Source organism: Phalacrocorax aristotelis, chromosome 3 (genome assembly GCF_949628215.1).
Source record: "Phalacrocorax aristotelis chromosome 3, bGulAri2.1, whole genome shotgun sequence".
Lineage (NCBI taxonomy): Eukaryota > Metazoa > Chordata > Aves > Suliformes > Phalacrocoracidae > Phalacrocorax > Phalacrocorax aristotelis.
In genome coordinates, this window is record NC_134278.1 from 78,869,917 (window position 1) to 78,882,233 (window position 12,317).

At 42.2% G+C, this 12,317-nt stretch overlaps 1 protein-coding gene across 4 annotated transcripts in view; it reads left to right on the forward strand.

Annotated features, from left to right (window-relative positions):
• Positions 1 to 12,317, forward strand: part of SPTBN1 (spectrin beta, non-erythrocytic 1) — a 137,737-nt gene that overhangs the window by 94,322 nt on the left and 31,098 nt on the right. For all 4 annotated transcript variants that reach the window (XM_075088103.1, XM_075088102.1, XM_075088101.1 and 1 more), the window contains 8 exons: positions 796 to 913; positions 2,347 to 2,505; positions 3,125 to 3,427; positions 4,246 to 4,399; positions 5,090 to 5,960; positions 6,092 to 6,229; positions 6,874 to 7,630; positions 7,890 to 8,092. In XM_075088103.1, coding sequence (XP_074944204.1) covers positions 796 to 913; positions 2,347 to 2,505; positions 3,125 to 3,427; positions 4,246 to 4,399; positions 5,090 to 5,960; positions 6,092 to 6,229; positions 6,874 to 7,630; positions 7,890 to 8,092 — 2,703 coding nt within the window. The remainder of the gene's footprint in view (positions 1 to 795; positions 914 to 2,346; positions 2,506 to 3,124; positions 3,428 to 4,245; positions 4,400 to 5,089; positions 5,961 to 6,091; positions 6,230 to 6,873; positions 7,631 to 7,889; positions 8,093 to 12,317) is intronic.

Below are 12,317 nucleotides of genomic sequence, written 5' to 3' on the forward strand. Positions count from 1 at the left end.
AACCAAACAAGTGTGTTGCCTGCAGGATCTCAGAGTCGTAGAAGCTGTCACTTCACTGAGATGCCTGCCTTATGAGTGGTAACAGCACTCCGTGTTAGTATATTAGTATCACCAGTCGTGCTTGCTAGCAGTGTATAATACCAATACGCTGCTATTAAAAGAATCGTACTGCTTATCCCAACTCAAGAGAAAGTGTGTCTGGTTTTGCAAAACATAGCTGTGCTTACTAAAACTGATATAGGCAAAACTGTGTGGCTTATTTCTGGAAAGTTTCTTTTAGCATTATGATATCAGGTCTGTTTATTATTTTTGTCTAGTGTAAGTTCTAATGGATAATAATCACAATCCGAAGCATTACTGAGTATCTAGACATCTTCTCAAATTGCAGTCTATTCCCTGGTACCTATGCAGTTTTATTTCCCAGGCATACAACTTGGAGAAAACAGTGGGGATAGTTTATTGATTGCAGTGGGCTTTAAATAAAACTTCCATTTCTTGAGTTGATAAACTAGGGCAATGCATTTAGTTGAATAAAAAAATGCAGTCTTGTGTCACCCAAGGGGGTTTAAATCTAAACACACAGACAACTGACTTCTTTGAAGTTTCTTTTGCTGTTTGACCCAACTGGTTCCAGGGGATGTGTGGGCTATTTCAATTGCTTCCAGCTTTCACACAAGATGGTGTTTATCTGAATGCTCTATTCTTAATGTCAATATTTTAAGGAATTGCTTTATAATACCATAGTAGCAATGAAAGCTTTGTTGTAACTCATTTCTTTTGCAAAATTTTGTTCAGATTTACAGAAAAAGGAAACCTAGAAGTGCTGCTTTTTACCATCCAAAGCAAAATGAGAGCCAACAATCAGAAAGTATACATGCCAAGGGAAGGCAAACTCATCTCTGACATTAACAAGGTAAACTGAGGCAGCTCCTCCTGTGCAGCTCAGGATTTTGTTGTTTTCTTTCACACTCTTTCTCTCAGTATACTGGGAAGAAACACATTTGCTATCTCCAGCCTTGATGTGGGGCACCATAAGGAATGGGAGAGGTGGGGAGACCTTTTCTTCTAGCTCAGACTCACTAACCTGAACCAAGTCCCTGGGTAACCTCAGCATCTCTAAGATCTTCTGCACTGGAGAAATGCTCCATCATTCTGTGCGGCTGGTTATGGATCTAGTAGCCCCACCTTGTTCCTCTGGGTTCCTGGCTATTAGAGTCAATCAATAGAAAATAGCAACAATTTCTAGGTCGTGCAGCCCTCCCCATTTGCCCTGCTGCCCACAGTGTGGGAGAGTGAAGGAAGCACCATCACCGATCTTGCGGGTTCCCTGTCAGGGTTTATTCAGCTATTTTTTATGCTAGTGCAGCTGGCAGAACAGCGGCAGAGCTGTGACAAGCTCTCTCAAGGATAACAAACAAAACTGTGAGCTTTCCTCATTTGTGTTTGATCATGCTTGGCATTCCCAGAGCAGCTGTTGTGGGTGTCGGTGGCCTCAGTCTGCATCCTAGAGAGCAGTAAACTGCACGGCTCTGCTGTTTGCATTAGCTGCTGTGCCTGTGAATGCCTAAAATACTTGGGTTTGGGGCAGTTTCACATCTGTTAGGATTTAGAAGAATCTTGGGTAGTTTGTGTCTAAATGTGGATATTTTTGTTGTTTGTAAGAAGATCCAAAAGGTGATTAGCTGGCTTTCAATATGCTTCAGAGACTTTTTATTTTTGTAATATTAATGTCATGCATGTGAATAACTTCTGGCTTTGGGGGGAAAAAGGACTCGTATGCACCAAAACTAACTGAATTCTGCAGTTGTTTTCTTTTCCAAAGTGGATGTAATAAAGAGCAACAGTTGTATGTTGATTTTTTGAGGTTAGAGGGCGTGAATCTCTCATTCTCATTTCCTAAAGGAGGAAGATGGAATATGTTTATTTGGGAGTAGTGCTCAGTTTGGGTTGGTTTTTTGTTTGTATGGTTTTTGTTTTGTTTTAGTTTTTGGTTTTTTTAAACAAATACTCTCCTACACATTCAAGCCAGGTGGTTTGCTTAGACTTCGTGGGAGGCAAAAATCAAACGAACGCAAGAAAATGCGTCCGAGATAAACAAGTCTTATATCCCTTTCTGAGAAAATGAACGAATGAATTGAGAAAAAAACTTGGTCATGCAGACCGTATTAGCAGACAAGGTGTAAGGCCAGCCAACGCAAACCAGGTTTACTGGCATATAGATATATAAGCCAGTTTTGTGAAACTTGGCTGTTCTGAGTTCAGTCCCGATGTCATGCAAAAATGGTTTATCATAATCCTATAAGAATGTGTGTTCAGAAGACGCATGTTTTTTCTCCACGTCTTCAGGCCTGGGAAAGACTGGAAAAAGCTGAACATGAAAGAGAACTGGCACTGCGAAATGAGCTCATCAGACAGGAGAAACTGGAACAACTTGCACGCAGATTTGATCGCAAGGCAGCTATGAGAGAAACTTGGCTGAGTGAAAATCAACGTCTCGTTTCTCAGGTGCTGCTTTCAGGAATTGTCTGTGTGACTAAAATGATTCCCATGAGTAATTATCGGATACAGTCCTTGCAAAGAGAACATTTCCTCCCCTGTGCTTCATATTTTACAGAATATATGTATATTTATATTTGTTTATGTGTATGCAAATGTGTATTTAGTGTATATGTGTAGGTACTGTATGTCCTATCTTTAACCCATTTGGGATATCCTTTCCCTGAATCTGTCGGTCCATACTCAGGAGATATTGAGGTGGAAATATCTACCCACAGTCAAGATTTTCTTTATCTGAATAGTTTGGTCAATTCAGTGGAATTAGCCCAGAAAATAATTTTTGTTTTTTAGTATTAGAGATGACTTTTTAAAAAATCCAAACCCTAAGCGTAATCCTGATGGCCAGCATGATTCTACCCCCAAAGGCAGTAAATGATATATCTGATTTTTATCAGTCATTCTCTGGTTATCAGATGTGTCTCTGATTTTATTAAAGAAGACTTTTCAGAGCATTTTGAGATCCCAAATTTGCTAACAAGTGTATTCTGCACAATCAGAAATCATGTTATGAACAGTAGGGCTTTTCTCCTAAGCAGCCAGCACTGAAGAAGTGTCTGTGTCTTTACAGGATAACTTTGGCTTCGACCTGCCAGCAGTAGAGGCCGCAACCAAAAAGCATGAGGCCATTGAAACAGACATTGCAGCATATGAGGAACGAGTCCAGGCCGTGGTTGCGGTTGCGAAGGAGCTTGAGACTGAAAACTACCATGATATCAAACGCATTACTGCAAGAAAGGACAATGTTATACGCCTATGGGAATACCTCCTGGAGCTGCTCAGGGCACGGAGACAGCGGCTCGAGATGAATCTTGGTCTGCAAAAGATTTTCCAGGAAATGCTGTACATTATGGACTGGATGGATGAGATGAAGGTAGATGTTAGCCATTTTTGAATGTAGACCCAATATTCTGGAGAGGTGTAGATGTCCTTTTTTGTGAATTTTTAAGATTCATTTTGCCCCTCTGGTTTAATAGACAAATGCAGAAGGTAGACATTGAGCAGTGAACAAATTCCTTATAGCTGATGACCATTTTTTGAAAATAAAGATTAAAAACAAGTAAGGAAAAAGAACAAGTTCATTCCTGTAAAAAAAGCTACTTTTCAGCTTCGTGCCTCTCTTATAAAGCCCAGAGCCATTGGTCACAGTGATGGGTAAGGATGACTATTTTGGTGGAAGGGAATTAAATAATCTCTCTTCATCACAGTTTACATGGGGAACAAGTCACCTCTCTACCTCTGTGCTTTAAAAAGCATGAACTTCTTTCTGTCTGTTCTCCTGGGACCTGGGAAGGGAGAGGACCATGACTTTGTTCTTGTCTGTCAGCCAGCAGAACTTGGGAGCTGTTGGAGTATAGATAGATGTGTGTAGCTCAGTGGCAGCTTGCAGCACCTGGACTGAATGCTTCTCATTGGTCCCACTCTGCTGACTTAGCTCTTCACCATCCTAGACTTAAAACTCCATTAAAGAGCAGTCAAGTTCTTCATGGTTGCCAGTGATTTTAAAAATATTGGCTCAAATTCATATCAGCCGTGTCTCTATACATTTGAAATAGCTCTCCTTATGGGCCTGGAGTTTATCTGGACTTAAATCAGTGTAACAAAAGAGAACAGTGTAATGCCTGGAGTCATTAAGAAACAGACAGCTTATGGCCTTCAGACTGTTTTACTTGTCCTTTACATTTTGACCAGGTGCTTCTGCTGTCTCAAGACTATGGCAAACATCTGTTAGGAGTCGAAGACCTGTTGCAGAAACATGCTCTTGTGGAAGCTGACATTGCTATTCAGGCTGAGAGAGTGAGAGGGGTCAATGCATCTGCTCAGAAGTTCGCCACCGATGGAGAAGGTAACTAGCAGCCAACACGTCCTTCTTTGTCTTAATTACACATGAGGTTATCTATAAGCCTCATTAGTTCTGCAAGGCACATTAGGTTAAATTCGGCACCAGAATAAGAGAATCCAGCTTCATTTGTTCCTCCTTTACTCACTGTGTCAATGATTAATTTGTCCAGGTACCTGCCCAAGAATTCATTGTGGGATTGTGTTTTGCGTGGGATGTCACGCTCCTAACCGGCAGCTGCTGTAACTTTGTAGTAGCCACCGTTAATTCCCCGTTCTGGGTTTCTAATGCAAACGATACAAATTATTGTCACAGTTTATGCTAAATAAAAGCGATTCCACTAAACCAGTGTCATCAACTAGAGTAAATGATGTTCGTTATGTGCAGTTGTGTGTGTGAAGCTGGTATAAATCTGGAGTAGTGAATTTTGTTTCACTGAAAACAGTCATGAATGTCTTTCCTTTTGGCTTGGTTTTTTTTTTTTTGCCTTTATGCAAAGAACAGCATTTTCTGATCTGTGTTATTGTATTGCGGAGCTTGAGTAGTTCACACTCACTTTCAGGACACTAACTGTGAATTCTTTTACGTAGATTTTGTAGATGGAACAAACAGAAATTAAGAACTCTGTGTGTGCCCCAGCTGTGGAAATGAAAATGAATCAGTCTAAGTCGTAATGCGCATTCTCTATCTGAACAGGTTACAAGCCCTGTGACCCGCAGGTGATCAGGGACCGTGTCGCTCACATGGAGTTCTGTTACCAAGAGCTTTGCCAGCTCGCAGCTGAGCGTCGGGCCCGCTTGGAGGAGTCCCGACGCCTCTGGAAATTCTTCTGGGAAATGGCTGAAGAAGAGGGTTGGATCAGGGAGAAAGAACAGATCCTGTCATCTGATGACTACGGGAAGGACCTAACCAGTGTTGTCCGTCTCTTGAGTAAACATAAGGCATTTGAAGATGAAATGAGTGGTCGTAGTGGCCACTTTCAGCAGGCAATAAAAGAAGGTGAAGACATGATTGCGGAGGAGCATTTTGGGTCTGAGAAAATCAGAGAAAGAATTAAGGATATCCGGGAGCAGTGGGCTAACTTGGAACAGTTATCTGCCATTAGGAAGAAGCGTCTGGAGGAAGCCTCTCTCCTTCACCAGTTCCAGGCTGATGCTGATGATATTGATGCATGGATGTTGGACATCCTCAAAATTGTCTCCAGCAATGATGTTGGCCACGATGAATATTCCACTCAGTCCTTGGTCAAAAAACACAAAGATGTGGCTGAAGAGATTGCAAGCTACCGGCCAACCATTGACTCGCTTCACGAACAAGCAAAGGCTCTACCACAGGAACACGCTGGATCTCCGGATGTGCAAGGCAGGTTGTCTGGAATAGAGGAAAGATACAAAGAGGTTGCTGAGCTGACTCGGCTGCGTAAACAGGCCTTGCAGGATACCCTTGCTCTTTATAAGATGTTCAGTGAGGCAGATGCTTGTGAGCTTTGGATTGACGAAAAGGAGAAGTGGCTGAATAATATGCAGATTCCAGAGAAGCTGGAGGACCTGGAAGTGATCCAGCACAGGTGAGAATGCCTTTACCAGGAGGTTTGGGGAGTACTGGGTGGAAGTTTTTTTACACCAGGTACCTTTCTCAGCTTGCCTGTGGCTCAGATCCTCTAATACCTGTGTGATCTTTTTTTTTTTCCTGCTCCAGATTTGAAAGCTTAGAACCAGAAATGAACAATCAGGCATCCCGTGTTGCAGTAGTGAATCAAATTGCAAGACAGCTAATGCACAGTGGCCATCCAAGTGAGAAGGAGATCAAAGCACAGCAAGATAAACTCAACACAAGGTAAGTGAAGGCCTCACGCTCATGCACATGACACTGGCTGCAAAAAGTACAGTGGGGTCATTTGTGGTTCTTATACATGTTTTTTAAGATATAACGTTCTCTGAAGTGTCTTCAAGGTAGGCCTTTACGGCTTCAAAATGAAAAAGAGCTGTGTTGTTCAAATATTTGATTAACAGATGAAGTTTTGCTATTGACTTCAATCAGGTCCTGAGTGTATCAGCACCTTGATTTGAGAGCTGGAAATTTACTGTAATGACTGTTATGATAAAAAAGGAACCAATATAATTTTGTGAAAGCTCACACATTTTTTTGCTTCAAAATAAATGGAATATCCAAAATAACTACAGTTAGTGTGAAAATTTGATGTAACTAGCAATTTTTCACTTGAGGAAAAGTTATCTTTTTAAAGACTCAGTATTGCTTATTCTTGCCATATTCTAATATATGCTATAGCTTGGTTAATGGCTGTTTTGCTAAAATTATTGATGATCTGGGAAGGACTGAAAAAAACATGAATAGTTAGGTTATTACATGGATTACCAAGCTAATTTGAGTAACTGCTGTCTCAGCCATGTTGTCATATCCTTTTCCCTTGCTATATACAAATCTCAATTTCTCTGCTTTTCTCTTCTCACAAATTTCAGATGGAGCCAGTTCAGAGAACTGGTAGATAGGAAGAAGGATGCTCTGCTCTCTGCTCTGAGTATCCAGAACTACCATCTTGAGTGTAACGAAACCAAATCCTGGATCAGGGAAAAGACCAAAGTGATCGAATCCACACAAGATCTGGGTAATGATCTAGCTGGAGTGATGGCCCTGCAGAGGAAGCTGACAGGCATGGAACGTGACCTGGTAGCCATTGAAGCCAAGCTAAGCGACCTGCAAAAAGAGGCAGAAAAGTTGGAGTCAGAGCATCCCGACCAGGCACAGGCTATCCTTTCACGGCTCGCAGAAATCAACGATGTATGGGAAGAAATGAAGACCACCCTCAAGAACCGGGAAGAGTCTCTTGGAGAGGCAAGCAAACTGCAGCAGTTCCTGAGAGATCTGGATGACTTCCAGTCTTGGCTCTCCAGAACGCAGACTGCAATTGCATCCGAAGATATGCCAAACACACTGACAGAGGCTGAGAAGCTGCTCACTCAACATGAGAATATTAAGAATGAGATCAACAATTATGAGGAAGATTATCAGAAAATGAGGGACATGGGTGAGATGGTGACACAAGGGCAGACTGATGCTCAGTACATGTTCTTACGCCAGCGCCTCCAAGCTTTGGACACTGGATGGAATGAGCTTCACAAAATGTGGGAGAACAGGCAAAATCTCCTTTCCCAGTCTCACGCCTACCAGCTGTTTCTCAGAGATACCAAGCAAGCAGAAGCATTTCTTAATAACCAGGCAAGTGGTCAAGGCATAGCTTATTTCATTTCTACAGGTTGGCACCATATACTGCAAGCCCTTAACAAATAAGATCATTTGGCAGGAGAGCTACAAACTGATAAATTACCCTTTTTTAAACTGTAATTTGCTTTTTATGTTTTACTTCGAACTGTTCTTGGGAGACATTTCCTTTCACACGTGGTGAATATGTTGTTGGAGCAGACAGCGTAGCCAGAGTGTAATACTTTTATCTCTCTGACTTATGCTTTAATCACAGGAGTATGTTTTGGCACACACGGAAATGCCCACTACCTTGGAAGGAGCAGAAGCTGCTATTAAAAAACAGGAGGATTTCATGACCACGATGGATGCCAATGAAGAAAAGATCAATGCAGTTGTAGAGACTGGCAGGAGGCTAGTTAGTGATGGGAACATTAACTCTGATAAAATCCAGGAGAAAGTGGACTCTATTGATGACAGGTAAGATCAGAATGGTGGCAGAATGTAGCTGTTCATACTTTAATGCCATTCTCCGAGAGATGACCTTCTACCAGAATCCAAAGGCAAAGTAACGTGTTAGAAAATGTCTGTTGCAGTCTGGTTTTTTTGTCATGTGGAAAAATAGGAACTGTAATGTTTCAAAAATGTGCTGGGCTAATCTTAATTAAATATTACCTCTTCCATTTTCTAGAGATTTAATAGGTTATGAGCTCACTACCCAGAACTTGGCTATATGAGTGTTGCTGTATAACTCTTGGAGTACTAACAGACTTTGTATTATAGTGGGAGCTGTAGCAGATTGCTATACCTTTTTCCACAAGTCTTAGTTTCCTCTGCTACCTCCTAGCTGATTTAATTATAATTAATATATTCCTGTCCTTCCTCTGAGGAAAGAATGTGGCTCTTCAAGAGTATAATTGGCATCGTATCTACCCCACCCACTTGGCTTTGATCGCCTATTCCAACTTGTCTGGCCCTTCTGAAATCAGATTAGGAAGCATTGGTACAAATGTGTCTTTCATCCTAGAACCAGTCTTTTGCTTTGTGTCTTTAGCTGTGGCATGGATGCTATAGAATGTTAAGAGATTCTTTTTCTTTGAAAACCAAATGATCAGTTTTGATGGCTATGATTCATGTTCTTTCTGCTTTTGGTTTGAATAATAGTGGAGTCTTTCAAGGTGGTTTTCAATCACAAGTGTCAGAATATGGCAGTAAGCTTATGCCCAACTTTTATGTCAAATGTTACTGATGACCCTTTTATCAGACTTGCATCCTCCCACCGCCAGTAAGCTCAGAGCCATCCAGATGCCTTTATCTCCAAGGAGAAATTGAACTGAAGTAGTTCAGAAAATGTTGTGCCTTTTCTGTTTTGGCAAACACATCCCACTGTGTATACACCCACTTTAGCTGTGGCTCACAGCTTCAAGAAAGCGGATATTCCTGTTCCCAGGCCTTCCTCAGGGCCGCTGAGCCCTCTGGCAACCTAACCCCAAGGATACATCACGTTTTCATTCCCTCTCTAACCGGCTTGACTCTCTTTAGATCCCAAAGAGAATCTACAAAGACCAGGAAGAGGAGATTATATGCAAGCAGTCAAGGTGAATGCTAGGAAATTATTTTTCCTTATTCATCCTCTTTGACTTTCAATGTCCTCCTGCAGTAAGTTTTCCCAGCAGGAGGACTTGATCCTGGCCTTCTGGTCAGGTGTCTTCTTTCTGTAACTTTTGGAATGTTAAAAGATAGCATCCAAGGACATAGTAGGAAGCAGTCAGCTGCTTCTTGCAGCCCTTTCTGAGGTGACTGGGGTGGGAGACAGCTTCAGCCTCTGTCCTGTGTGCTTTGCAGAGAGGTTCCTGCTGCCCTGGCTGTGGTGCTCTGGTGCCTGTTTCCAGTGCAGCTACTCCTCTATCGCCCCTTTGTCCCGTGGCACCCCAGCTGGCCACCTGGGCTGTCCTAGCTGTGGGACGTGTGCTGGAGTTCCTACTCTTAATGGCAGGCAAGTCCTAGAGACTGTATTTTTTCCAATGCATTTCCTCAATTCCAAAGCTATTTATGCAGACCACTGCAAAAACCATCCGGTGCACTGCTATTCAGGAAATCCGTGTGATTGCTCTCCGAGTCTGTAAGGCTGATAAGCCTCAAGAACAAAGCCTTAGGGCTGGGTGTAGTGGGGAGTGGTGGAGAGCGAAGGAAGCCTCTTTGATTTTACAAAAAATTGCTCTTCCAACCAGGCTCCACCTGGATGTATAACAAAGGACCAAAACAAACAAGTACAAATATGTGCAGTGGCTCCATACTTCCCATATGGAGCTCTTTGTAGTTTTTAGTATTGTTAATAGTGTTTTTTACAGTCATGCTTTCAAGCTATTCCGGAGGAGATCCCCGACTGTTTGTACACCACACAGACCCTGCCCTGAAATGGTTACCATCTAAATAGGCATGGTAGGCACCAGGCTAAGGAAGGAGAGGAGAGCACAGCAGCAGAGTGGAGCTGTGCAGTAGGAGATAAACCCTTCAGCACAATCTTCTAGTGCGATTCACAGGGAAGAATAAAAGGGAATAAGGACATGGAGAACAGGTGAGGGAAGGAGAAGATGAGTTTGAATAAAACTATCACTAGCTAGTTTTTCCAGCTAGGAAAGAAGCTGGTCTCCCCAGTGCAGCTGTCCCTGCTTTGGTGCCTTCTGCTGCTGTTCCCACCAGCTGGAGGGGAAGCATTTTCTTCTCCATTTTTCTCTTGGAAGAGTGTACGGGGGACTGCCCTAGTGTGCGTGCCTACACATGGCCTCTGATTCTGTAACTGAGATGTAGTATAAAGACAGTGGCAGATCTGACTCAGATTGTGATATGGGTCTGTTTTTCATCAACTTTTGTATTTGTGCAACTTTCTGCACAGAAGTATTTTTTGTTCTTGCCTGTTCAGAAAGGAGAATGCCTCTTGTTTGCTGGAACAACTAAAGAAGCTAAAACTGCCTTGCATATATGTCAGTATTCTTAGCAGGCAGTTGCATTCACACTACATGTAAGATTTATTATTCCTGCACAGGCTTTGAAACCCACAGGCTTACAGTTAAACCACAAGTGATTTTGTCAGTTTTCAGCATTGTTAACATTTTTGGGGGGCCTCTGGGGAGACAGCGTGGGAACATTGTGGCAAATTTTGGTGCTCTGCTCTTGGATTAATTTGAGTCAGACACCTCCTTGTGCTGAACAGATCTCACTTTCCTGTTTTAGATTCTTCATAATGCTGCCACAGAAGGAAGATGCCCCCATGTTTTAACTCACTACGGTACCTTCCCTATCCCCTCTTCTACCATGTAGGTCTGGCTTAGCTTGGACATTTGGATCTGAGGTTGCCTCTTCAGTATATGCACAGGAAGCCCCCTTTTAATGCAGGCCTAGACACTGTATGGTGTAAGTCATGTATGTGATTATTTTTGTGAACAGGCAGATTAATTCTAAGTTAGAGCCTGCAGAGCAAACTCTTTTGTGCAAGCGTGGGTTCTTCTTCCACAAACTATTTTAGCAAATGAGTAAGAAGCAGTCATTGGCAACCTTAAGTTTGACAGGGTCTGAGCTGCTGGTCCTTCTCTGCTGTGCCCTTCTCAGAAGAGCAGGATTTTAAGTCGTGACTGCAGTCAGCAGTTGAACAGTAAGCTTTGTGCTTTTCTCCACCCGCCAGTGATGGCCGAGTACTTGTAGCCTTTGGCAGAGCTGCAGTGCAGCCTGTCCACCACCCTGACATGGCCGGCTGCCTAAGCTGGGGCCTCTGCACAGGGAGCCAGGGAAGCAGGGTGACCAGGCAGCCTCCTTAACCATGCTCTTCTAGTATCTGGAGAAAAAATTGTAGTATGAAGGGTTCTGTTCTCCAGCCTGACTGCCTGTTTGTTCTACCTAAAGCCCTTCTGACATACTGGTAGTACAGGGTAGGAGAAGCTTTCTAGTGGTAGGGGCAGTTACACACAGAAAGTTCTAAAATCTCTGTCACTGGAGCTTTTAAAGAATTTAGGGAAACATGAACAAGGAATTAATAATATTTAGATATAGCCAGTCTGGGGCAGGAGAACAGACTAAATGACTTCTTAAGGCCCTTTATTCCCATAAAAATTGTCATCAATTCTAAGATAAAAATACAGGAATTCCTGCCAGTTCCATCGGTGTCCATCCTCAAAATACTACTACCACATCTAAAAGTATCCTGTTTAAACCTTGTTCTAGTTCAGCCCCATTCTTCTTCAGAGAATACTCATCTTTCAGTCTCATTCCAGGTCATCTTGGACAAGCAAACAACCTTTTACAGTTAAATAGCACTAAGCGCCAAAGATTGTACTTGTTACGTTGAGGACAAAAAAAATAAAGCTAGGTCATCATCTGTTTGATATCCCTGCATGGTTTGCCTTCCAAGTTCTTTAGGTTAGTAATTCCAACACAATCTGGGAGCTACTTTTGTTAGTTTTTTAAACTCAAGTTTTCTGAAGATAAGAACTTCTCTACTTACTCTTAACTCTATTCAAATTAAGTGTCATGAAAATTCTCCTTTTAATTTCAGAACTTGTGTCCTCTCCAGAATACATGAGTCTGTAATGTAATCTAGCCTTAAATCTATTAAATCATCATGATAAAATTATCCAAGCAATTCCTTCCTTCATTTTAGCAACCTGAGTAATGCACTGTATTTGCCCAGGCATATAAAAACCAGCCAAGA